At 40.2% G+C, this 26,928-nt stretch overlaps 2 protein-coding genes across 12 annotated transcripts; both read left to right on the top strand.

Moving 5' to 3' along the window:
* Nucleotides 1–14,633: 14,633 nt before the first annotated feature.
* On the top strand, nucleotides 14,634–19,977 carry LOC121799378 (AUGMIN subunit 8-like). Of its 11 annotated transcripts, none has more exons than XM_042198737.1 (8): nucleotides 14,634–14,853; nucleotides 15,711–15,829; nucleotides 16,180–17,577; nucleotides 17,822–17,941; nucleotides 18,556–18,672; nucleotides 18,739–18,828; nucleotides 18,972–19,079; nucleotides 19,655–19,977. In XM_042198737.1, exons 3-8 carry the CDS (start codon nucleotides 16,315–16,317, stop codon nucleotides 19,736–19,738), a joined length of 1,782 nt encoding a protein of 593 aa, XP_042054671.1. In that variant the 5' UTR covers nucleotides 14,634–14,853; nucleotides 15,711–15,829; nucleotides 16,180–16,314; the 3' UTR covers nucleotides 19,739–19,977. The 11 variants fall into 11 exon arrangements, with proteins under 11 accessions (XP_042054671.1, XP_042054672.1, XP_042054663.1 ...); XM_042198736.1 differs by lacking the exon at nucleotides 14,634–14,853 and adding an exon at nucleotides 15,962–16,067 and having other exon boundaries at nucleotides 14,890–15,827; XM_042198732.1 differs by lacking the exon at nucleotides 14,634–14,853 and adding an exon at nucleotides 15,962–16,075 and having other exon boundaries at nucleotides 14,890–15,829.
* A 1,091-nt stretch (nucleotides 19,978–21,068) lies between these two features.
* On the top strand, nucleotides 21,069–25,544 carry LOC121799376 (cellulose synthase A catalytic subunit 7 [UDP-forming]-like). The gene is made up of 11 exons (XM_042198725.1): nucleotides 21,069–21,451; nucleotides 21,520–21,715; nucleotides 21,770–22,066; nucleotides 22,151–22,238; nucleotides 22,325–22,937; nucleotides 23,013–23,276; nucleotides 23,351–23,563; nucleotides 23,639–23,825; nucleotides 23,898–24,094; nucleotides 24,185–24,538; nucleotides 24,624–25,544. The coding sequence occupies exons 1-11, from the start codon at nucleotides 21,377–21,379 to the stop codon at nucleotides 25,203–25,205; spliced, it is 3,066 nt and encodes a 1,021-aa protein (XP_042054659.1). The 5' UTR covers nucleotides 21,069–21,376; the 3' UTR covers nucleotides 25,206–25,544.
* Nucleotides 25,545–26,928: the final 1,384 nt, after the last annotated feature.

Genomic DNA, 26,928 nt, shown 5'->3' with positions numbered 1-26,928 from the left:
AAGTTACATTTGTTTTCCATAAGTTATCTTAATATGTTTGAGAATTTGCGTAATCTGTGGGAGCAAAAAAAATTCATCAATTTGACTAAAATTTTGCTTACCTTGTTTGCTTTTTGGGAGCAAAAAAATCCCTCAAAATGACTAAAATTTTGCTTACCTTGTTTGCTTTTTGGGAGCAAAAAAATCCATCAATTTGACTAATATTTTGCTATTGCAAACTCTGCAATTCATTTGTACATAATATAATGGTTACTTAGTAAAATGTGAGTAACGTAGTGAAGAAAGAAACAAAAACAGATTGAAACTAATGACAATGGTAGTCCACAATGACCAAGAAAATTAGAATTGGTAGCAATTTCTAATGGATCAGTAGCTTCCATAAAATCAACTAGTGCATTTAAAATTCTGTCTATTTCAAAGTACCATCAGGAATATATCGAAAATCATAAAATCAAAATGAAAACAAGTTCTAAAGTAGAACAGTTTCATCAACAAATTATGAAATGAAATCAAGCCACATTTCAGCTGCTAAATCGTCTCTCTTCTTAGCCCATGCGGTGGTAGGTTTGATGTTCTGTATGAAATCCACTCGATTATCATCAGGATCAGATCGACTGCCATCATCCCCTTGGCTATCCATTTGCACTTCAAGAAGATCAATCTCTATTTGACCGCGAATGAAATTGTGGAGAAAAAACAAGCATTAATAAGATTTGTTTGCACATCAATCGGATAAAAGCTTGCACTGTGAAGAATACCCCAACGCATTTTCATCACAGCAAAGGCTCGCTTTATGATGTTCTGAGCCTTGGTATGGCACATGTTGAACAATTCTGCCGGTGTCTGAGGGGCATGACAAGAGGGTCCCCATTCTTTCAAATGGTATCTAACTCCTTTGTATGGAGTGATAAAGCCTTCACTATTCGCATACCCGTTGTCGCACAAATAGTATTGTCCTGCGTAAGACAATACTAAGCTATAGGAACATATAAAACAAACGTGGAACTACTGAGCCAAAAATTACAATAAATTATATAGTACCTCTTTGTACTTTGAAGCCAAGTGGTCTACTGAGCGCGTCTCGCAATATCCTCGAGTCCCCGGCAGATCCCTCCCACCCAGGTAACACATAGACAAATCTTAGACGGCGGTCACATACAACCAATGTGTTGGTGGCTATTTGTCATTTCCTATTGCGATATCTGGGAAGATCTGTGGCAGGAACACGAACGTTGATATATGTTCCGTCCAATGCTCCTAGACAACCCTTTTGAAGGAGTAACAACACGTGAGATGGATTAGTTCAATTGGAGATAAGTATATAAGATTCAATCAAGTATTAATTTACAGAAATAACCAAACCTTAAACCACTTCCACCTAGCGTCGGTGCAATTTTCATCAACAGGTTCAGGTTTCACTAGCAAAATCTCATGAAGCTTTAGCACTCCATATAAGATAACGTGCAGTTAGCGAGAAACGGTCTGCGATGAGCGGAGGAAATGGAAACCAACCACACGAGTTTTATTGTGGTGAGCTAGTATACCCAAGAACATTGCTACCATTTCTTCAACGGTGATAAACTTCTTATCCACAAGACCACTGACATCCGTCAATAAATGACATAGTCGACCGAATATGTTTCTATCCATGAGTAGATTATCCTTGCAGGACCGATCAGTTACACCAACCAATCTGTTGATATGGTGTACATTCGCCGGAATGCGCTCGAGCAATGAAAACCTATTTGTCCAAAACCTTCTAGTTTTTTTGGTCTTCTTGGATATGATAATGGAGATTAACATCCAAATAACCAACATATTCAAGCGATGGCTCGTAATTATCTCCTCTAGCACTAGCATGAAGTATGATAGCTCTTTCTGCCGACGAGTAACCTAAAGAACGATGCAAAACACAGAATTATTGATTTCAATAGCTAAAAATGATTGCCACAAAAATCATAAATTTGTTTTGTCTACCAACTGGAAACCATAACAAGATACTAGTATCAACATAGTTTCTAAGATGCTTAGTCCAAACTGCAGGAATATTAGAATATCAATTTATTCAAATTACAGAAATCTTTCTACATTTTGAGTATACTTCAGCACAACACACATAATAAATTCTACATCTCATTCATTGAATCTAGACTTCAATGCAAATTCACTTACACCTTCAACATAGTAACCAATTCAGAATTGAATGAACTGATCCCTTACTGCAAATTCGTGGAACAAGTGGTCAATAAAAAACATTATATCTAACTTTCGATGCAATATCAGAACCTCTAATTGCGAAATCCATTTGTGAAATTCGACAAAAAATGGTTACAAAGGGAACCCTCTCCCTTCAGCGCAATAACAGAACTGTAAATGCAAAATCGATTGGTGAATTCGACCAAAAATGGTAACAGAGGGGAACCCAAACCCTTCGACGCAATATAAGACCAGAAATGCAAAATCGGTTTCTGAATTCGACAAAAAATGGTAACAAAAGGAACCCTAACCCTTCGACGCCATATCAGAAACATATCAGCAAAATCGATTTGTGAATTCAATCAAAATGGGTAACAGAGGGAAGCCAATTGAGGGGAAATAGACACACCTTAGTCTGAGTTAGTTCGTTTGTCATTTCTACGCTAATACCTTCGCCTCTAAATCGATCGTCCTCTTATGGCCACAGCTGGAGAAACTCAAGTGTTGGAGCTATCACTTCAATTTGGGGTGATGCCACAACGAAGAAGAAGAGGAATTGAAGGGTAAAATGGTATGCAAAGTGCCCTAAATTTTATCGGGAAATTTGGGTTTCACACTATCGGTCATCGGAGGGGTGTTGGTGATATTGCCTATTCTGTGAATGGGAGATAATAAACAAAATTTTAGCGGGTCAAGAAAACAAACCCGGGTCAAGTGGGTAGACTAACATTCCAATCAAGCAGCTAGAAAAGCCTATATAACTATCTCTATCGGACGTATTACTACCAATCAATCAAGCCCTAAGAAGGTGTTGTGCATATAAGGGAACCCCCTCTAGATTTAGCAACATAGAGTAGTCATGACTCAAGACTGATTTCTAAAAAAATATTTACACGTTGTGTCAATTTTAATTCACTAATTTTTTTTATCATCGATAAAATTTTATATTCTTAATTAAAATAATTCACAATAGTTCGGAATATGAAATATTATTATCATCGATACAATTTTAAATTCTTAATTACTACTCCATCCGTTTCAAGTAGTGGAGACATTTCTTATCGGCCCGAATATTAAGAAAAAGATGTGTAATTATTAAATAAAAACATAGTAAAGTAGGAGAGAGGAAAAAGTAGAGAGAAAAATGTGGAGGGAGAGTAAGAGTGAGAAAATGCATTCTAAGATGGAAAAATGACTCTACTACTATGGAACGAGGGAAGTACAGTTTCATGAATTCAACCTTTTGAATTTAAATTTGAAATATGTAGGAATATTTTTGGATCCAAATTATTTTGGATCCAAATTATCTAGTACAATTTATTTGGAAGGACTCACCTACAACATATGCAAAATGAATTTTACCATCCAAAATACATCTTTGACAGAAATTGTCTACAATGAAAAAGTTATCATATGCCTCATTATATGCAAAACCTCATGCAACACAATGAAAAAGTTATCATATGCCTCATTATATGCAAAACCTCATGCATTGCATGGCTCAAATGATTTCCTCACACTAATTTGAGATTATCAACAAATAAGATAAATAGATTATTAATAAAATTAAACGGTTTCATAAATAAATAATTCTTTAAAAAATAGATTAAAGTACTAATTCAACCATACTTCAATTATACTATAATTAAATAATATAAAACTAATTACTAAAAAGTTAAATTATAAATAATGACAATCAGTAAGTAATGTTCAAAATATTACATCCATCAAGATAGAATAATAATATCATAAATCAATAAATTATAATAGTTCTAGAATAATAATATCATAATTCAATAAATTATAATAGTTCTTAAATTGTAGAAAACTTCTTAGTAAATATAATAAGATAATCAAAAGCAAGCGTCAACCTCGTCAATGTAGACTAAATTCTTGTGACTTATGAAAATACAACATACAATTGACCATGTCAAAAAATATGTCTTTTTATAAATAGACCAATATGAGCAAGCGAGCACCGAAATAAAATTCACACAAATCACTATATTCACTTTAGCCAAATTTAAAAATATATATATATATATATATATATATATATATATATATATATATATATATATATATATATATATATGACAATTTATACAAATATAACAATATTTTGAGAAGCCTTAAAATCGAAATATGAGTATAAATATTGAACAACAATATATTATCAAATGAATAAATCAAAGTCAACTCAATTTTTAATTGTGTGCACTACCTTTAGTAATTTAAATATAGATATATCAATAAATTATATAAATTCTACTACCTCCGACTCACATTAAGTGTCACATTTAGTTTGGGTGCGTGTTTTAAAAAATATAAATAAAAGTGAGTTGAATAAGTTAGTGGACTATGTGTCCCATATATATATATATAGGATTGTGATCAATACCGAACCACTCTTAAACCTTAAACGCCGAACAACATCATTATATGATAACATGGAGTTCATTATAATGAACTAATAACAAATATATAATGAACTTCAGATTTCTAAATTATGCATGATGATGTCATTGTTTTTAAATCTCAGAATTCTCTATAATGAACTACAAATAAAGTTGTAATGAACTCCGCATTATTATATAATGATGTGTTTGGCGTTTAGTGTTTAAAACTAGTTTGGTATATAATACAACCCTAAACCCTATATATATATATATATATATATATAACCGTCGGATCACAAAATCGTGGGGCTGTGATTAAAAAGAACAAAGAACAAAAGATACAAAAATGAAATGAATACATCCCTATATATATATATATATATATATATATATTAGTTTTATAATAAAATGTGAGTAGAATCGGTTGGTGGAATGTGAGGTCTACTTACCATTTATGATAAAAGTGAAATGTGACTCTTAATGTGAGACAGACTGATATGACAAAATTTGACATTTAATGTGGGACGGAGGTAGTATTAAATATAAATGAAAATTTATTTGTAACTATAAATCTTAAACAATATACCAAATACTAATAAAAATAATAAATGAACGTATAAATTTAATTACTTAACTCAATAGAATTTGATTTCAAAAATATATTCGAAGTCCAAAAATATTTGGACCGATCAATTATAATTCCTAACTCCAGAAACTTTTTAGTAAATAACATAATAACATATCAAAATTAACATCAACTTTGTCAATATAGACTAAAATCTCATGACTCTTGAAAATATAATTTGCAACTGATCATGACTAAAAACATGTCTTTTTAAAAATAGACCAACATAAATAAGTAATTACCAAAATAAAATTTTAATATATTCACTTAAATCAATAAAAAAAATCAACCATACTTAATTTACTAAACAATATTCAAAATATTTCATTTATCAATATAGAATAATAATGTCATGAATCAGTACAGTATACCTCATAATTATAACTTTTAAGATATAATTTTAGAATAGAACACACAACTTAAAATATATTTTTTAAAAAGGATAATAATTACTAAAATTCCAAACTAAAGCCCAATAGGAACATAAACATAGACTAATAGCCCAATGGTGTTTAGGATTAAAATAATATTTCCTCCATTCCATATTAATATAATAATTTTTTTATCTTGAAAAGTTTTAAATTAATGGAATCATTTCTACCTTTGATAAAAAAAAATCCCACTTTATTCTCAGTTCTTCTCTTTTAATTTATTCTCTTTTACTTTTTTACCAACAATTAAACATACCATTATTAAATTCCATGCAAAAAAAATACATACATTAACAAGGGACAAAAGGGGAGTATTACTACAGTCTAACCCTACGGCCGCTTTGTCTCCATCTTCCTCCTCACTTCTCTCTCTCAAACCAGAGAAACCCCAAATTCAATAACACTTTGCCTCTTCTCTCTTTTCTTTCTCTCCATCTTCCTTCTCCGGCCACCGTCGTAACTCCGATGGGATCTCCGCGCCTGCTGTTCCCTCTCTTATGGGTTTCCGATTTGCGGCGACCGAGCCTCTGAATTCGACAGCCGTGGTTGCAGTTGCTAGGCGTCACACCGTCTTCGCCCAGCCTCTGAATGCGTTCTCCGGTGGCCGTCGGTGCTGAGTGCCGCTGACATTGGCATGTGATGGGGTGCGTACTAAACAAGCCCAACAGCAATGACGGCCCATCAGCCCAAAGCCCAAGGAAGAGTATGAGTTCGGCATTACCAAAGAGTTCGGCCTCAGCCTACAGCTCGGTAAAAGCCAACCAATCAAGCTCTGCTCTCAGGTCGGCATCAAGCTCTACTCTCAGATCGGCAACCAAAGCAGTTCGGTCTCAGTATTCGACCGAACAAGGAGTTAGTGGACCCATGCAGGATTTCCACAACTTCCAACACACCCACTACCACGTGGTGTCAACTCAGGCCACGATCGTAGGCCATGACCTACGCTACATCCACGATCTTAGGCCACGATCTCCACGACATCCACTACCTAGTAAATGGTGCTGCATGCCACGATCTTGGTCCTTTGGATAAATAGAACCTAGATCAGATAGATAGGGTTGGACTCTCTCGCTCTCTAGAGATAAAATATCAAATAGCAAGTCTGTATTGTAAGCTGTAGAAAACAGATCAAGCAATACAACTCTGCCCTCTTTTCTTCCCGTGGACGTAGATTTACCTCAGTAAATCGAACCACGTAAATTCTCTGTGTCGTGATCTGTATTTTCCTGCATTCATCAACATCAGAAATTCGCGGATCCATCACTGGCGCCGTCTGTGGGAAACAGAGAACCAAATTTGTGATAAAGCGAATTTTTGACCCTTTTTCCACCCCAAAAAAAATGCATACCAGATCACATACTACCCGTAATACCGTTCGTGAAAACCATGAGGAAGCTAGTCCAGCCCGCAGGTCCGAAAAACAGCCTCGGGAGACAGCTACTTCCAGTTTTCACGATGAAGGAACAAGCCGCTCCAAAAGCCGTCACACCGAGTCTTCCCAGCAGCCCGATTTGAACGAGGCTGTCAAGCTGTTTTTGGCTGAAAAGCAGGAGGAATTCTTAACCTTCCTGCAAAAAAGCCAAAAGCAGCCGGAGACGAAAACGGCGGATTCTCCCTCTCCCTCCATACGAGACAGTCACTACCCGCAGTAGTGTCATGTCTTCCAGGAGAAAGAATCCTCGGTACCGGAATCACAGGAGAACTCCATCTCCTCCATACCGAAGAAATGTCGGGTTCGCCATATACGGAGCATTGAGGACTCCGTTCTCGGGCGATATTACCCGAACTCCCCTACCACAGAACTACCGAACTCCGTCGATAACCTATGACGGACTCGTGGATCCTCATGATTTCTTGGGACGCTATCAATATAACATGGCGAACCAGGGTCTCAACGAGGTCCACATGTGCAAGCTGTTCCCCGAGCTGCTTATCGGGAACGCGCGAAGGTGGTTCGATAGCCTCCCCCAAGGCAGCATTAGATCTTACCGAGATCTAATGGATGCTTTCCACAGGAGGTTCTTTCAGAAAGCGGAAGCCCGGATCACTTCGGCTCAGCTGCTTTCTATACGTCAAGGTCGCGACGAAAAGATCAGCGACTTCATGACGAGATTCCACAAGGAATGCCTACAAGTAGATGATCTCAACGATCTACTTGTCATTTCGGCATTCCAAAATGGAATCCTGCCCGGAGCTCTCTACAGAAAGCTCGTGGAATGCAGTCCGCAAACAGCTCAAGAGATGTGGGACATTGCGGACCAGTTCTCCCGAGCCGATGAGGCAGACCGTCGAAAACGGTCTTTAGACAGCTCATCTAGAGGAGACGAAAAGAAGCCCGATCATAGCGATCAGAGGCTTCCTCGCCGAACACCTTCCCCACCAAAGGAGGGATAGCGGTCATCCGAGGTGATCGAAAAAGAGCAAGTGTGTTCGCAGATTGCGCTTAAAAGTGCCGAGCAATCAGTTCGGCACCATCAAGCATAGCAATCACAGCAGCCGGAGTCAGAGGCAGGCGAAATGACCGAAGTCACACCGGAGCCGAACTCAATGGTGTACGGCACTGAAGCCGTGATTCCGGTTTAGATCGGCATACCCAGTCCCCGAACTCAATTTCTCCTCAGAAATGAATGGTGACGGACTGAGAGCCGAACTAGATCTTGCCGAAGAAAGAAGAGAATTGGCCTGCATAAAAGCAGCCAAGTACAAGGAGCAAGTAGCCCGGTATTACAACCAAAGGGTGAAGAAGCTGCAATTTCAAGTGGGAGATCTCGTCTTGAGAAACAACGAAGTAAGCCGAGCAGAAAAGCTGGGCGAACTCGAACCCACATGGGAAGGTCCATATCGGGTGTCAGAAGTCCTCGGCAAAGGGTCTTACAAATTGACTCACGTGTCAGGAGCACAAGTACCCCGAACATGGTACGTTTCCAACCTCAAAAAGTTTCATTTGTAAGAGACAGTCCGGTCAGTCAGTCTTGAGTTCTGTTCGGTCAATGTGCTTTCTTTGGTTTGCTTGGTCTTTGTTTGTCTCTGTGCGTTTTATCTGTGCGTTTTGTCTGTCTATGTGCGTGTCGTCTCTTACAAATGTTACTGAGGTATCTTGTTCTTCGAAGGCTGATCCCCTTCTTAGAACATATACGAGCCAACGATTGTGAGTCAAAGCTTCTAAAGAGGATACAAGACCACAATTCAGCTTAAACAAGCAGTTCGTCTGAAACGAACTGCAATAAGCCAACGATTGTGAGTCCAAGCTTCTCAGGAAGATACAAGACCACAATTCGGCTTAAGAAATAAGCACTTCGTCTGAAACGAACTGCAATAAGCCAACGATTGTGAGTCCAAGCTTCTCAGGAAGATACAAGACCACAATTCGGCTTAAGAAATAAGCACTTCGTCTGAAACGAACTGCAATAAGCCAACGATTGTGAGTCCAAGCTTCTCAGGAAGATACAAGACCACAATTCGGCTTAAGAAATAAGCACTTCGTCTGAAACGAACTGCAATAAGGGAAAGTCCGATCCACGCGATAAACCTCGCCGAATTAGGACGACCAAGTTCGGTCAAAGAAGTTTACCTCATAAGACCGATGACGACCATGTCTAGTCAAAGAGGTTTACTGCATAAGACCACTTCGGTTAACTGGGAAAGTCCGATCCACGCGATAAAACTCGCCGAATTAGGACAAGGGAAAGTTCGATCCCGGCGACAAAAATCGCCAAATTAGAACACAAAGACGAGTCCGGTCAAAGATGTTTATTTCATCAGACCAAAGACGAGTCCGGTCAAAGATGTTTATTTCATCAGACCAAAGACGAGTCCGGTCAAAGATGTTTATTTCATCAGACCCAAGACGAGTCCGGTCAAAGATGTTTATTTCATCAGACCAAAGACGAGTCCGGTCAAAGATGTTTATTTCATCAGACCAAAGACGAGTCCGGTCAAAGATGTTTATTTCATCAGACCAAAGACGAGTCCGGTCAAAGATGTTTATTTCATCAGACCAAGGACCAAGTCCGGTCAAAGAAGTTTACTTCATAAGACCAAGGACCAAGTCCGGTCAAAGAAGTTTACTTCATAAGACCGAGGACAAGTACGATGAAATTTTTCGCTAAGCTGTAAATGCAGAGTGTTAGAAGCGAAAACAAAATTTCATTTTTCAAATCTTGTTCGGCACACAACTCCGCTACCCTACGAGATGGCGTTACGCTATTACAAAGGACTATTCTACTGTCCAGGGTTGCTAAAGTTGAGCCATCTATTCACAAAATCCTCGTGAAGCTGAGTTCGGGCGTTCCAGGCAGCCGCAGAATAAGCAGGTCGACGAGATGCTCTAATCGACCTGCCACCTCTTCTCTGAGCCCGGGAAGCCCTAGCACCTCGGCGGCGAAGAGTCTCTTCACGAAGCATTTGCCAATCTTGCTCGCTCATAACCACAGCTCCTCTGCGAACTTCAGTCCGTCCTCGACTTGACGTCTCCGGTTGTCCCTGAGTTCGTTGCTGACTTGGAGTAGGGTTTTGAGCAAGTGAATCAGAGGTTTGAGCTGGAGTACTAGCATCTGTTGGCGGGAAATGCCTGAGGAATCTCTCAATTGAGGGACGCCGGGCAAGAACTATGTCGTACCGAGAAGCCCAGCGCCGCAATGATTTCACGACTTGTTGGCAAGCCGAGCTCTCCAGCGCATTGTTCCTCCGGAGTACATTATATTCCTCCCACAGTTCGTCAACTCGTTCCTGAACTTCAGAGATGGTCATTCCCCCACGCCTGCAGATAAAATCCTCATACGCAGTCCTCTCAGCGACGGCAGTGTTCAGCTCGGCCTCCAGATCCTTCTTATCGGACTCCAAGTCCTTATTATCGGCCTCCAGCTTCACTAAACGAGCCAGAAGCTCGTCATTCTTCGTCTGATCGGCTATAGCTCTTTTCTCAGCTTCGTCTAAAGCCGAAGAGTACAGCCGTTTCCAGTGAAGTATCTCCATCTTCTTTGAGTACAAAGCAGCTATATTAGTTCGGCAGCTGTACCGAGCGGATAGTAAAATACAACAGGAATAAAGGCGAGTACGAAAAGCTATACGAAGACAAGTGTAGAGAATTTTTCATTCACAAGGAAAATTTTTTACACTAGGAGGGCTTCAAGGCCATTTCACAAGGAAGAAACTAGACTAAGAGAAGGGAGACGAAATCATACTCCGCCAGCTTCGTCTCCGGATCCTCGGTCTGGTTCAGCTTCTTTCTCCTGAGCTACCTCAGCCTCGGCCTCGCATCCTGCCGGCCTCGCCTCCGCCTCCTGATCGGCTTCCTTCTCCGGATACCCGGCCCGCTCGACTTCGGCCTCCAGCTCCAGCGGCTCGGCCTCACCCTCTCCGTTGTAAGTCGAAGCGGGTGAAACGGGTCCCACGGAGGCAAAGATAGCCTCCAGGTTCTCGTCCCGATCAGCTCGACAACCCCGGACTCGGTCTGCAGAAAGCAGGACCGAGGATGAAGCGAGCTCCTCAAGGAGCGGCAGATTCTGAAGCCGAGCTGCTATCTCTCGGCTGTACAGAGGCAGCACGACGTCGGCCCCCTGCTCGCCCTTATCGGTAATTAGCCTTACCAGACTACCGACAAAGGCCGAGAACTGGCTGCTCAAAAAGAGTTTCTCCGTGTAAACACGGAGAGCCTCCCCTTGGGCAACCACAGCAGCGGCATCCCTCCGTTTCATCTGCTCCCGCTGGATGACGAGCTGGTTTTTGGCAAACTGAGCTTCATCCTGGGCCGAAATCCTAGCAGCTCTGGCCTTCTCAAAGTTAGCCTCAGCCTGTTCGGCCCGATGACAGGCAGCCGCCAACTTCCTCTGCATCTCAGCATAGTCATTGGACGCTTTGGAGAGTTCGACGGCGACGAGCTTGGAGAGCATATCGTTCCTCTGAAAATGAATAAAGAAAAAAGTCAACAAAGGGGCCACAAAAAATACAGGAAAAAAGCAAGGCCAGAAAATCAAGAAGAGAATTCACCTCGGCGAAGTCCGTGGGCCATAAAAACGGCTCACAGATATGTTCCGAAGGAGGCGCCAAGACCACGTCTTTCTCTGGCGCTCTCGGGGGCTTCTGGGCCTTCCCCTTCCCCTTTGCCGAAGTCGACTCCGGCTTCTTCGGATCCGAAGAGGTTTTTTGCCTTTTCGGAGTCCTCTCGGCATCAGACGCCGAGCTGGTGGTTTTCGGCCTCTCCGGCTCCTTGGACTCCGAAGATTTGCGGCTAGCCTTGTTCAGCATGTACACTGCCAAAAAGCAAGGAAACAAGGTTAGTTTTCGCTGCTAAAGCAGTAAAGCATAAAAAAGAAATCCTCACCCTCAGTTTCTTCGTCCGAAGACGAGATATTGAACACGAGGTCGCCCTTGACGAGCTCAGTTTCCGAGTATTGTTTCCTAATCATAGGAATCTTATTGAGCTCGCCCTCGAGCTCGGCCAACGGTTCTAACCGAGGATGAGGAATCACGGACTTCGGCCCTCTCCAGGGAAAGCCCGGAGCCGCTATCCTATTATAAAAAAAGAAGCGGTTTTGCCATTTCGGCCACTTGGTTTTGCAGAATGCCCTAAAAGGCTGTAAGGGGATCAAGTAAAACCAAGATCCCTTCCTTTTAAATTGGAAAAAATTAAGGATTGCCCGCAGAGACAGATCCTTATCTAGCCTACGGAGTTCGGCAGCAAAAGCCGACAAGTGCCTCCAAGAATTCGGAGTCACCTGACCTAAAGGGAGTTGAAAAAAATCAAGAAGCTCTACAAAAGGTGGGGGAAGAGGGAAACGAAGCCCGCATTCTAAGCAGGCTTCGTAAACGGTGGCATAACCCTCCGGCGGGTCGTTAGCCCTATGATCATCGTCGGGAACCACCGCCTTCCCCCCGGGAAGAAGATATTTTTCGTGTAGAGATATCACGGTGTCCTTACTCAAGACGCTGTGAAAGTATTCTACAGTCTTCTCTCCGGACTCTTTCCGGCTAGAAGACCCCTTGCCCCCTTTCCTACCGCTACCTAACTCGGAAGAAGAAGAAGAAGAAGACATGGTTCTTACTCTTTGCAAAATCTGAAGAAATTCTGAAGAAATTCTTGAAAGCGGAAGGAAATTTTTACGCAAAGGAGATAGAGTGCAGAAGAAGCAGTCGCAAAAGTGCTTCAATGATGAAGAAGGGAGGTATTATCAGATTCGGCGAAGATTTCAAAATCGTCGCACCGTTTCGAATCCCACCTTTTCAGGATTCAACGGCCGGATTTTACTGTCGCATTTAATGCAGTCACATGCAAGGCACGTCCCCTGACGTCAGCCTCCCCCGTACCTTTATCCAGAATGCCGAAGTGACTCGCTTCGCCGAAGTGATTCACTTCGTCTTTCGGGGGGGGGGTAGTGATGGGGTGCGTACTAAACAAGCCCAACAGCAATGACGGCCCATCAGCCCAAAGCCCAAGGAAGAGTATGAGTTCGGCATTACCAAAGAGTTCGGCCTCAGCCTACAGCTCGGTAAAAGCCAACCAATCAAGCTCTGCTCTCAGGTCGGCATCAAGCTCTACTCTCAGATCGGCAACCAACGGCCCATCAGCCCAAAGCCCAAGGAAGAGTATGAGTTCGGCATTACCAAAGAGTTCGGCCTCAGCCTACAGCTCGGTAAAAGCCAACCAATCAAGCTCTGCTCTCAGGTCGGCATCAAGCTCTACTCTCAGATCGGCAACCAAAGCAGTTCGGTCTCAGTATTCGACCGAACAAGGAGTTAGTGGACCCATGCAGGATTTCCACAACTTCCAACACACCCACTACCACGTGGTGTCAACTCAGGCCACGATCGTAGGCCATGACCTACGCTACATCCACGATCTTAGGCCACGATCTCCACGACATCCACTACCTAGTAAATGGTGCTGCATGCCACGATCTTGGTCCTTTGGATAAATAGAACCTAGATCAGATAGATAGGGTTGGACTCTCTCGCTCTCTAGAGATAAAATATCAAATAGCAAGTCTGTATTGTAAGCTGTAGAAAACAGATCAAGCAATACAACTCTGCCCTCTTTTCTTCCCGTGGACGTAGATTTACCTCAGTAAATCGAACCACGTAAATTCTCTGTGTCGTGATCTGTATTTTCCTGCATTCATCAACATCAGAAATTCGCGGATCCATCAGCATGCTTCTCAACCCTAGCCGCGGGGATCTTTCTCAACATCTGCACAACCCCACCAGCCATCTTTCTCCTCCCTCTTTGTTCTTCTCACCCTTCTCTGTCTATGTTTCATTTTGCACACTCAATGCTGCTTTATAATTGTTCCAAATCTTACTTTGAAACCTATTATTTCTTTGGACCAATATTCCTCCGGTCAGCTTTATTTGTGCTCTGTAAAAAATGCACATGCCTCTACACAGTCAGATTTCTTTCACATCATATATCTCATTTTCCCTCAATAAGGACTTTATGGTAATATCCCTGGCAGTTAGATATGTATAGATTATCTCCTCATTTTGAGTTTTTAAGTACCATTTAATAAGATGGTTCTCAAGTGTATGTGGTAACGACCAAGACTAAAAGTATTGACTTCAAATCCACTCTAACATCATATTTAAACTAAAATTTATTTACCTATAAAAAATAAAGAGCTTATTATCCAATCATACTAATTTAATTGCTTTTAGGAGTATGAAACGTAGGGTCTATTTATCAAATATCTCTGACATTAAATTTATTTATTTTTCTTAATTTCTAATGTTCCAAAAGTGTATACCTACTTTCCGAAAACTACTTGTCCCAAAATACTAAATAAAAATAAAGAAAGAACAGTCGTCGTCCACTTTTACCCTTTTTGTTAACCCACTCCCAATTCCCAAACCAGTGAAGTGGCCGCCACCTCTAGCAATTCCCAAGGGCAAAAGCGTCAACATATTGCTTAGGAAAATGAAAATTGAAAAGTATGTTAATCACATTAATAAATGTTAATTATCTCTATTAAATAATTAGGTGGAGCGAAAATAACCGGCGCCGGCGCCATTCCTCCGCTAACTGAATCTCCCCCCACGTTTGTTGATTTTATTTTAATTATTATCCCCAAATCAGTTATTTAATACTACATTTATACTTTAATTTATCTCTTCATCACTCTTATCTAATTAACGATCTAGATATCATCTTAATCCCTCAGATTTTTCATAGAATCCAAATGCCCCTTCTGTTTCCCGGCAAAATATACAGGTATTTAATATTTTGCTGTTACTTTGTTTCTTTTTCGATGAAAGTTGTGTTTATCTGTTTTTTTTGGTGTTTTAATTCTTCAATCAATTCGCTGAATTATACTCCCGAGGGTTTTAAGGTATGAAATTCAGAAGACTTAAACAACTTTGATCAGTATTCTGGAGCAGAATTTTTTACTGATTCAAGTGATTTTTTTTCTATCCCCATTTTCAATAGCCTTGTAATTTAGGAACAAAATCTGACAAAGCGCAGAGCTTTTATTTCTTCAACATATATATTCATGTGAAATTAGGAAAAAGGTCAAAACTAGAATTATTTCTTTAGTCATTTATGAGCATAGCGATGTTTTTTTAAAAGTGGAATTAACTGTTTGGTTTTTGTTGATTTGTGTATTGCTTGTCGTTTTGAGTTCATGAGGTAGGACAATGATCTCTACCTGCACATGGTGTCCCATTACTGTTGCCATCACCCTACATTTTTTTTGTTTTTTGTTTTCTTATTTTTCATCTTTTTTATAGTGATGTTTTTCGTCGTTACCTGATGTAGTTTACTTCGAGAAGCCCTGTTTGTATCAAGAAAAAGTTGAGAGTTTTGCACTTAATCCGAAAATGAGACTGTAATTTCTGTTTATTTACTGGTTTTTCCCCTTGTATTAAGTTCTTGGGTGACAGCGATTGCGTGTGGGAGCATTCAATCACAATTAATCACTCTGTGGATGTGTTTCTGTGGGAGGGCTGGTGAACATATAAATTTCATTGAATTCCCTTTCATGAAAGGGAGTTGGTGGGGGAAAGAAGGGGCAGGACAGAATGGCTAATGTGAGTCTACCTTAATGTGTGTGTGAATTGCATATGCAGCTCCAACCATGAAATTCTCGTGAGAGCGACAATGGCTGGGGGACCGGCGCTGAGATCAAGAAAGTGAGATAAAATAATATCCATGGGATGCCATTCTTGGCCTAGACAGCTTTACCAGTGTTTGTTCTACTTCCCTTTTCCACCATTTCCAATTTCCTTGGATCCAAACTTAACCCACTAGCTTTTGTCTCTTACTTGTAATAGTGACTGTAACTTGTTTTTACTCTTCTGCAACTGTCTTTCTCATTTAGGCCTAGTTGCTATGTGATCTGGGCTGGGGCAGATGGTTGGAGTAAATCCCATTTGTATTTCTTTGCTGGATTTTGTGGAATTGAATGGTTTGAGATCTGATTGCCTGTAAAGATGTATTCTTTTGAGAATCTTTTCCTTTTTCTTCATGCCTATTCTTCTTTTCTTGCTTTATCGTAGTATATGATATCTTACTTTTGCCTTCACGTTTATCTGGCAGATTTTCAGAGTGGAAAGGAACTCCTTTAGGAAGCATTTGTTGAATTGTCAATAAATTTATTGGGTTCGGTGATAGTGTGTCTCTTTGCAGTGAGATGATCACAGACATTAATGAGGTTTAGTTTGCTCTATTTGGATGGATGTATGTGAGTCAGAGAAAGCAGTGTGTAAGCAATCTACAACAGTGACTTTGAGGCCACCACTTGTTTCAGCTGACAACAAAAATGGAGCCGCCACTCGAAGGTCCCGAACCAGAGAGGTTAGCTCGAAGTATATGTCGCCAACGCGATCTGTCGCGGCTGCTCCGAAGCGCTGCCCCTCACCAAATGCCTGGAGGGCATCCACTGCTTCAACCGTGCCCTTGCCAAAGAGAGCTGTATCAGCTGACAGAAGGCGCCCGACTACACCAACATCACCACGTAGTCCTTTTCCATCGACACCAGTGCAGGATACAGCTGCCGCAACGCTAGTGACACCAAGAAAGACATTGGTTAATAAATCATCGCCAGAGTCTTTATGGCCATCTACAATGAGAAGTCTCAAGGTTTCTTTGCAATTTGATGGTAAGAAAGACAGCACGATTTCTCGTATGCCTTCTGATCGAACTCTGAAGCCACCATCAAATGTAGCTCGCAAGGGCGAAACACCAACTGCAAGGAAGCCCACACCAGAGAAGAAGAGAAGCCCTCTCAAAGGAAAGAACTCTACTGATCTGTTGGAGAATTCTAAACCTCTTGATGGTTTGCCATCTTCTCTACTAGATCAACATCGATGGCCGAGCAGAATGAGTGGGAGAGCTTCCTCTATCGCTAGCAGAAGTGGTGCTACTGAAAAGGTGAACCAAACTCCTTTATCTCAATCTAGGATGGCTACTACGCCTTCCTTCAGGAGATTATCTCTGGATGGGACAAGCAGACCTGTAAGGAAAAGTGCGAGTGATCTTATTATACCTACGTCACATGTTGAGAGCGAAAAGCTGGTGTTTTGTGGAATTGCATTTTATGATGATTCGCAAAAGGTGCAGAGGCCTTCCTCTTCAAGTTCATCAGAAAGATCATCAATGATGAGTACAGTGGCTAGGACTCAGTCATTGCCAATCCCCAGATCACGCCCCTCTTCACCCTCGGTGTCCAGAGTGGTCAGTCCATCACGAGTCAGGATTGTTCACCCGTCTTCTAGAGGCTCTAGTCCTGCTAGGATGAGGCCATCGAGCCCATCCAGACAACCTCATGATACTTCTGTACTTAGTTTCATCGCAGATATTAAGAAAGGCAAGAAAGCTGCTATTGACATTCAAGATGTCCATCAGCTAAGGCTGTTGTACAATAGACATTTGCAATGGCGATATACAAATGCTCTAGTCGATGCTGCAATGCATTCTCATAAAGCGAAAGCAGAGGTTCGTGTCAATATGTTTGGAACTTAAGCTGTTATATGTTCCTTTAACACACCATCACACTACCTTTCCTTGATTGTTTTATGGAGGTTCATAATTAGCTAGTTTTTAAATTCAACTCATGGAGAAATTTCAACCCTTCACACTAACTATGAAGAAGGAACTACATTTATTTAAACTAATTTGTCTCATTTCTTGTTTTTTAGCAAGTTATGTTTCTGATCATCGAACTTTATTGATTGTGTAGAAAATATTATACAACACGTGGAGGACAATCTTAGATCTGTTGGATTCAGTCAGAAAAAAAAGATCTAACCTCCAGCAGCTGAAGCTTAAGTTGAAGCTTTATTCAGTTTGGGTCAATCAAGTAAGACTTAAGTTGCAACTATAGTGACACTTGTATGTGAAGGCTAACCTCTTGCAACTATTGATACTATTGGAAGGGTTATCTTTAAAGTACTTCATCTTCACAAAGGCTATCCTAGCTATTGTTAAAGAAAAAGTTAAAATGTTTCACGGTTTTGTCAGGAAGAGGTCTGAATGTTGTATGTTTAAGTCATCAGATAGGTTTTGATATGCATCATAATGATTATTTGTGCTTAGTCAAATAATCTTTTCAAGTGTTTCTGAATATATTTCTATTTTGTATTTTATTTTCATTTTAGCTCGATTGATCTAAACTTCTATGATTGCTTTCGCATGAAGTAAAACAATGCACATTTCCTGTAGCATATTTCAAAACCATCGGTGTTTCTGTTTGTTATCCTTGTCTGTTTTCCTTGAAATGGTATCATCATGTCTTACTGGCCACATATTCAACATTTGCATCACCTCCATATTTAGTTTTTCAGTTTTCTATATCTATTTAGTCTTGAAGTACTCTGGATGTACACCTTTATATCTTAGTGCTTTACCATATGCCAGCCGGTGTTTGGTTGAGAGACTCCTTGTATAATTTCTAATTGAATTCTACTTGATCAGGCGAGCTGTCTTGTTGAGTGGGCTTCAATTGAGAGGGACCATACCAACTCAATGACCTGGGCCATCCGCGATTTGCAGGCTAGTACTCTCCGGATTCCAGTTGCTGAAGGAACGAGGGTATGCTAGTTGACTAAATTTTGTAAAGATTGTACATATTTCATTTGACCATTCTTTATGTTTCAGGTAGATATTAGATCTGTCAAGGGAGCTGTATGCTCTGCTGATAACGTGATGAAGGCTATGGCATCCTCTTTACGCCCCATTCTCCATCAGGTGAGATCTTTCGTATTATACAATCTCGTGTCATGAATATGTTGCACTCCAGTCAAAAAGTCTAGATACATAAATTTCACCCTCTGGCATTCTCCTTGTGTATGACATTGCTTAAAGAATGACCGTATAAACTTCTTGTACAGGTAGGGAGTATGAACTCCTTGGTAGCGGAACTTGCTGATCTTGCAGCACGTGAAAGAGCCGTGCTTAATGAGTGCGAATCACTTTTTTGTTCCATAGTTGCTTTGCAGGTAAGGGTTCCTTTCATATGATTACTGGATGTAGTTTGAATAGATTTCGCAGAGTTAATATCATCCTATTCTTCATCATCTTGTTCCATGCCAAAGTTCAGTGGTGGCTTGAATACATTCATTCATGTTGTAGAAAGCATCGTATACTACCTCCGTTCCACAATAGGGGTCATATTTGGTGTGGACACGTGTTTTAAGAAATATAAAGAATAGTGAGTTGGAAAAGTTAGTGGAATATGAGGCCAACTTTTTTATAGTGGTTTTATAATAAAATGAGAGTGAAGTGAGATAGTGGAATGTTGGACCTACTTATCATTTAGGTAAAAAATGAAATATGACTCTTATTATGTGACAGACCTAAATGACAAAATGTGACTCTTATAGTGACCAGAAAAATCGAGATTTTGATAAAGATAGTAATGAAATGACAATTTCTTTGCCTTTTATATACATTTTCATACTATTCCCTCCTTCGTTCCATCTTATCAAGCAAATGAACAGAATGAAAGTAGGAGTCACGTTCCATTTTATCAATCCAGAAGTGCCTAGTGATCAGACATGGTTTGTTTGTGCAGGCAGAAGAAGGCAGCTTGAGAACTCATCTTTTGCAAATGAAGCAATCTTGGAGAGGTGACCAACTTTCCCTATTTGGGAACTAAGATGATTTCAAGTACGATGATGCATTCTAACACACCTCGATTTTTGTATATGAAATACAACATCATCTCTTTCCGTAGTGAATGTATATCAATGTTTCTACCTTAATATTTCTTTTATTATTTTTAGTTTAGTCTACTTTTCTAATTTTATTAATTTGAATAGGTGGAGTATTTTGTAAAAAGGAGAATGTGAAATACATTGAAATATAACGAAAATATCTTCCGCGCTGTGGGCCTCACTTGATGGTTCTAACCACCTTACTAGGTATATTTCATTATTGTACTTCCTTTATTTAAAGAACTATTTTGACTCGGCACAAATTTTAAGAAACTAATTGATTTTGTAAAGAAAAGTAAACGGAGAAAGCAAATGTAATGTGAGAACCACACCAAAAATGGAAAAAAGTAAATGATTATTTAAATCCTGGACAATACAAAATGATAAAATGACTCTTTAAATGGTTTACGTTTATTCCCTCCGTCCGCGAATAGGAGTCATATTTTTTTTTCCTGACACATGTTTTAAGAAATGTTAAAAAAAGCTAGTGGAAAAAAAGTTAGTGTAATATGAGTCTCACTTGTATATGTTAGTTTTAAATGATATGTGAGTGTAATGAATTGATGGATTGTGGAGCTTTTTTACCATTTATGGTAATTACGAACCGAGACTCCTATTCGCGGACGGACCAAAAAGAAAAAACGAGACCCATATTCGCGGACAGAGGGAGTATCATTTTATATGAATGGCATCCAGGAATTTTAATAAACACTCTTTAATACTACTCCCTCCGTCTCTGAAAATTTGTCACTTATTTCCTTTTTCGTCCGTCCCTAAAAATTTGGCACCTTTCACTTTTACCATTTTTGGTAGTGGACTCTACATTCCACTAACTCATTCACACTCACATTTTATTATAAAACTAATATATAAAAGTAGGACTCACATGCCACCAACTTTTTCAACTCACTTTCTATTACATTTATTAAAACCCGTCCCGGGTCAAATGGTGATGAATTTTGGGGGACGGAGGGAGTACTAATTTTCATTTATTTTTGAAGACTCTACACTACATTATTTCAATTTTTGGCTGCAGTTTTTATGTAATCCGCTTCTCCTCCTGTCGATTAGTATATCAAATGAAATAATAATAAATTCTACTAACATTTATACATTTTACAGAGTACCCTCAGTACTAATAAAGCAGTACCATAGTAATAGTTTAGCTTGAAAAAAGGTGAGGCATAAAGTTGGAATCCTAGCTAATTAATATGGTGATTCCCTAGCTAAATAAAATTAAAAGTTAATGAATCATTGTAAGTAATCATCAATAGAAAAGCAGTCAAATTAATAAACATAAAATTGAAGAATTAATGGAGGAAATAAAAAAAGGATGTATATAGATGGAGATGGAGTATCAGAGTATGGTATGTTTTGGTGTGTAATTTGGTGTGTATAAGTTTGGTGGAAGATGAAAGAGAAAGGTGGTTGAAACAAAAGAAGCTTAAGTTGGAGGCAATGGAGACTCTGCAACCAACAGCAAGCAACCCTCCACGCACACACATACACTTTCGTAGCTTGTAAAGTTAAATATATTCGATCGATTGGAAACTTGAGATCTATCTACACACACAATTACAATGGAAGCCAGCGCAGGGCTGGTGGCCGGTTCCCACAACCGGAACGAGCTCGTCGTCATCCACGGCCATGAAGAGGTAAGTAAACTTAGTAGTAGTAGTAGTATTTATATTTATTAAAATGAGAGATTATATTATTTGTGCAGCCTAAGCCTTTGAAGAAGTTGAGCGGGCAAGTATGCGAGATATGCGGGGACGAGATGGGGCTAACGGTGGAGGGAGAGCTGTTTGTTGCGTGCAACGAATGCGGGTTCCCAGTGTGCCGGCCTTGCTACGAGTACGAGAGGAGAGAGGGCAGCCAGCTTTGCCCACAGTGCAAAACCAGATACAAGCGCCTCAAAGGCAAGTAATAGAGTACTAAATTAATTATATGTAGGCCTAATTATTAATTTGCAGGGAGCCCTCGGGTTGAGGGAGACGACGACGAGGAGGACACTGACGACATCGAGCATGAATTCAACATTGATGAGCAGAAAAAGAACACTGATATTGCTGAAGCGATGCTTCATGGTAAGATGAGCTATGGGAGAGGCCATGAAGATCATGACGATATAAACATAAACGCCCAGTATCCACCGGTTATCTCTGGCGGCCGCTCCCGTCCGGTCAGCGGAGAGTTCCCCATTTCAACCTATGGAGATCAAATGGGGACCACTTTGCATAAGCGGGTGCATCCCGTCACCGATGATCATGGTATAACTAATATATATATATATATATATATATATGTTTTGTTACTACTTCATATACATAAATACTCCTACATGAATTTTGCAGCAAGTGGAAGATGGGATGATAGGAAAGATTTGGTATTGAAGGAGAGAATGGATGAATATGATGATTTAGCAGATCCTGACATGGCCATGTCAGTCCTCCTACAATTTAATTACTCTTGTACAAATTTAATTACTTCATACTAATTTGTATACTACTACTAATATTTACTTACAGTATAGACGAGGCGCGGCAGCCACTGTCACGGAAAGTGCCAATTGCTTCGAGCAAGATCAACCCTTACCGCATGGTAATCGTTACCCGCCTTGTGGTGCTGGCCCTGTTCCTCCGCTATCGGATCTTGAACCCGGTGCATGACGCCATCGGCCTCTGGCTCACCTCCATCGTCTGCGAGATCTGGTTCGCCCTCTCCTGGATCCTCGACCAGTTCCCCAAATGGTTCCCCATCGATCGCGAGACCTACCTCGACCGCCTCTCCCTCAGGTATGAGAGAGAGGGTGAGCCTAACATGCTAGCCCCTGTCGACATATTCGTCAGTACGGTGGACCCGTTGAAGGAGCCGCCTCTCGTTACCGCAAACACTGTGCTTTCCATACTGGCTGTGGATTATCCTGTTGACAAAATATCTTGCTACATCTCTGATGATGGTGCTTCCATGTGCACCTTCGAGGCCCTCTCTGAGACCGCCGAGTTCGCCAGGAAATGGGTGCCCTTTTGCAAGAAATTCACCATCGAGCCTCGAGCGCCCGAATGGTACTTTTCTGAGAAGGTGGACTATCTCAAGGACAAAGTGCAGCCAACTTTTGTCAAGGAGAGAAGAGCTATGAAGGTAAAGAAAGCACTACTATTACTAATAGTGTTAATTAATTTAATTTGTTGTGTTACTGATCACACAATCACACAGAGAGAGTACGAGGAGTTCAAGGTGAGGATAAACGCAATGGTGGCTAAGGCGACCAAGGTGCCCCCGGGAGGATGGATCATGCAGGATGGGACGCCCTGGCCGGGCAACAACACCAAAGATCATCCTGGTATGATTCAAGTGTTTCTAGGCCAGAATGGGGGGCTTGATGTCGAAGGCCACGAGCTTCCTCGCCTCGTCTACGTCTCCCGTGAGAAGAGGCCGGGCTTCCAGCATCACAAGAAAGCTGGCGCCATGAATTCTCTGGTAAAGATATCACACACACATTCTACTTTGTTACTCCATATATATTGTATATACTCTAATTATTGTGTTTGTAGATTCGTGTTGCCGGTGTTCTGACCAATGCCCCCTTCATGCTCAACTTGGATTGCGATCACTACATCAACAACAGCAAGGCTGTGAGAGAAGCCATGTGCTTCTTGATGGATCCACAGGTTGGGAAGAAGGTCTGTTATGTGCAATTCCCTCAGAGATTTGATGGCATTGACAGACACGACCGATATGCCAATAGAAACACCGTGTTTTTCGATGTAAGTTAGTAGTAAATTCATTTTCCCCACAACATACATACTGTTAGTAAATTCATTTTTGTTTTGTTTTTACAGATCAACATGAAAGGTCTTGATGGGATTCAAGGCCCAGTGTATGTGGGAACAGGATGCGTGTTTAGGAGACAAGCATTGTACGGCTACGATCCTCCAAAGGGGCGTAAGAGGCCGAAGATGGTGAGCTGCGACTGCTGCTTCGGACGCCGCCACAAGAAGATCCCACACGGAGAAGCAGATGTTCAAGGTGTGTTTGTTTCTCTATTTATTGACCATTCAAGTCATCATGATATTTCTTAACCAACAGAAACAAGTGCAGGATTTGAAGACGACAAGGAGGTCCTCAAGTCGCAGATGAACTTTGAGAAGAAATTCGGACAGTCGCCCATATTTGTGACCTCGACTCTGATGGTGGAAGGCGGCGTACCACCTTCTTCCAGCCCTGCAGCTCTGCTCAAGGAAGCCATCCATGTGATAAGCTGCGGATATGAAGACAAAACAGAATGGGGCTTAGAGGTAACGTAACACAGATAAATACTACTCCACTTCACAGAATAAATACTAACTTGAACTTATTTGTTGATCAATCGATCATGACTACTTTAGTTAGGGTGGATCTACGGGTCAATCACAGAGGATATCCTGACAGGATTCAAGATGCACTGCCGCGGGTGGAGGTCAATCTACTGTATGCCTAAGAGGCCTGCATTCAAGGGATCAGCTCCAATAAATCTGTCGGACCGTCTGAACCAGGTGCTGCGGTGGGCCCTGGGATCAGTGGAGATCTTCTTCAGTCACCACAGCCCCCTCTTGTACGGTCACAAGGAGGGCAAGCTCAAGTGGCTGGAGCGGTTTGCATACGTCAACACCACCGTCTATCCCTTCACTGCTCTGCCCCTTCTGGCCTACTGCACACTCCCAGCCATCTGCTTACTCACAGGAAAATTCATAATGCCAGAGGTATGGTATGGTATGGTATAAATAAATAAATATTGTACTCGTATATATATATATATATATAACAATGAAATTGATTGTGATCCAGATAAGCACTTTCGCGAGCCTCTTCTTCATCGCACTGTTCCTGTCCATCTTCATCACAGGGATCCTGGAGCTGAGGTGGAGCGGGGTGAGCATCGAGGAGTGGTGGAGGAACGAGCAGTTCTGGGTGATTGGAGGCATATCGGCACATCTATTTGCGGTGATCCAGGGGGTGTTGAAGGTGCTGGCGGGGATAGACACCAACTTCACGGTCACGTCTAAGGCGTCAGACGATGAGGACTTCAGCGAGCTGTACGCCTTCAAGTGGACCACGTTGCTCATCCCTCCAACCACCATCCTCATCATAAACTTGGTGGGGGTGGTGGCTGGGATATCTGATGCCATCAACAACGGCTACCAATCGTGGGGCCCTCTCTTTGGAAAGCTCTTCTTCGCCTTCTGGGTCATCGTGCATCTTTATCCATTCCTCAAGGGTTTGATGGGAAAGCAGAACAGGACTCCCACCATTGTTGTCATATGGTCTATCCTTCTTGCCTCCATTTTCTCATTGCTTTGGGTCAGGATTGATCCATTCATACTCAGGACTAAGGGTCCTGATACAAACAAATGTGGGATCAATTGCTGATTTCTTTTCCCACACTCATGAATTTTGTACGCAGTTGGAACACCGATTTCCCATCTTTTTTTGTACTTTAATCGGTATTTTCTTTAGTCACATACATATAGATCGAGTGAAAAAAGGTTTTGAATTGATGGTTGAAACGTATGTGTATGCGTGCGTGTGTTGTGTTGTGTTGTGTGTGTGCGAACGTATATGCATGATTATGATGAAAGTATGCTCATAGACTAAGCTTTGAAGTATTTATATGTTTGTGCAATTGCATGTTCAACTGATTGGGATCGGATTCCTATGTACGTTTTTCGAAGTTGACAAATGTTCTTTAATTAAGGAAACATTAATTAATTCTCATTCTAATTTTTATTAATTTAAAATCACACATTTTTGCAATCCATGTCTTTGGCCAATAACAACAAAACATGTTGATATTTTGCTACCATGTTAACAACAACGCAAATATTGGGCCTAGTAGAAGTACATACGAATTCCTACTGCCACCGAGACAAAAGGAACTTGTCTCATTGTTTCAACCCACTTTTCTTTATATTTTCTTAAAGTTCAAGTAAATGTGGACATTTAGTTAGGGATGAAGGGAGTATTAAAATATTCAATATGTAATATCTTTAAAATTTTTGCTGAGCCGCCAAAAGATAACTATTTTCGATGCATCTCCATGTGTTGAAATCGTCAAAGAATAATCTCATGACTCCCATTTCAATTTTGTTGGATTTTCCCTCTCACTTGCAACAATGATTCTTTCTTGGTTCACAATAGACCTAGTTATTTGGATTTTGGAGCACTTGAAGTTAACAATTCAACATCATTCTTTTTTGAAAAATATCAATATATACATAATCGTATTGTGGAACAACAAGATTACATAGATATTCCTTCCTGTATCTGCAACAATATTTTACAAATCAACTAAAACTGCTACTATATTTACAAAATTATTTTACAAGTCATCATATTGTTATCTAAGGGGCAGATTTTATTTTATATTCCATCAAAATAACATATATATCTGCAATACATTATATAGGGTATTCTTATAATGCTTATAGCACATAATCCAAAATTAAGACTAAATCTACACCCTTAAATTTTGAGATGAGTGGATGAGATTAAAACTCACGAATTTCAATAAATATTAGATAAAATATCAATAAAAGAGTAAGATCGTCATTCTGTTATCATATGATAATTTTCGTGGTTTTTTTATATCAACACAGTGTATTACAAATATCAATGACATGAGTATTTCAACACAAGTACACAAAAATATCAACACAGTTTTACTAATATTTTTCATGCATTATATTGAAATATTTTGATGCATTTGTTGATATACGAAACTGAAATAAAAATTATCAAATTTAATCATCTGAACGTCGCATAACATATACAATTGATATCTCATTAGAATTCTTATAAAATTACCTTTAATTCGATATATTTTTTGCGAAAATATAATTGCAATCGAGAGAGTTAAGTAAATTTAAAGTTTTGAGATGATTTTGAAGAGGGGGAAAGAAGTTAGTTTTAACTAACTGACATTAATACCCTTTAATTTTATTTACTGATTATTTAAATTTAAAATATAATTCACATGATACTATTTCAACCACTAGATAGCAATTGATCACAACCCACATTATATATATTGAATAGATAATACTCCCTACGTCCCTAAAAAGTATGAACATCTGGTTTGCCATGTATTTTAATA

This window comes from Salvia splendens, chromosome 4 (genome assembly GCF_004379255.2).
Source record: "Salvia splendens isolate huo1 chromosome 4, SspV2, whole genome shotgun sequence".
Classification (NCBI taxonomy): Eukaryota; Viridiplantae; Streptophyta; class Magnoliopsida; order Lamiales; family Lamiaceae; genus Salvia; species Salvia splendens.
This window is presented reverse-complemented; position numbering and strand designations above follow the sequence as displayed.

Excerpts from the sequence above, each read along its gene's own strand:
- LOC121799376 (XM_042198725.1), top strand. The coding sequence starts at position 21,377 with ATGGAAGCCAGCGCAGGGCTGGTGGCCGGTTCCCACAACCGGAACGAG. Across the intron at positions 21,452-21,519 it reads TCATCCACGGCCATGAAGAG|CCTAAGCCTTTGAAGAAGTT; the intron begins GTAAGTAAACTT and ends TTATTTGTGCAG. Across the intron at positions 24,539-24,623 it reads GAAAATTCATAATGCCAGAG|ATAAGCACTTTCGCGAGCCT; the intron begins GTATGGTATGGT and ends ATTGTGATCCAG.
- LOC121799378 (XM_042198738.1), top strand. The coding sequence starts at position 16,315 with ATGGATGTATGTGAGTCAGAGAAAGCAGTGTGTAAGCAATCTACAACA. Across the intron at positions 17,942-18,555 it reads ATTCAGTTTGGGTCAATCAA|GCGAGCTGTCTTGTTGAGTG; the intron begins GTAAGACTTAAG and ends CTACTTGATCAG. Across the intron at positions 18,829-18,971 it reads TACGCCCCATTCTCCATCAG|GTAGGGAGTATGAACTCCTT; the intron begins GTGAGATCTTTC and ends CTTCTTGTACAG.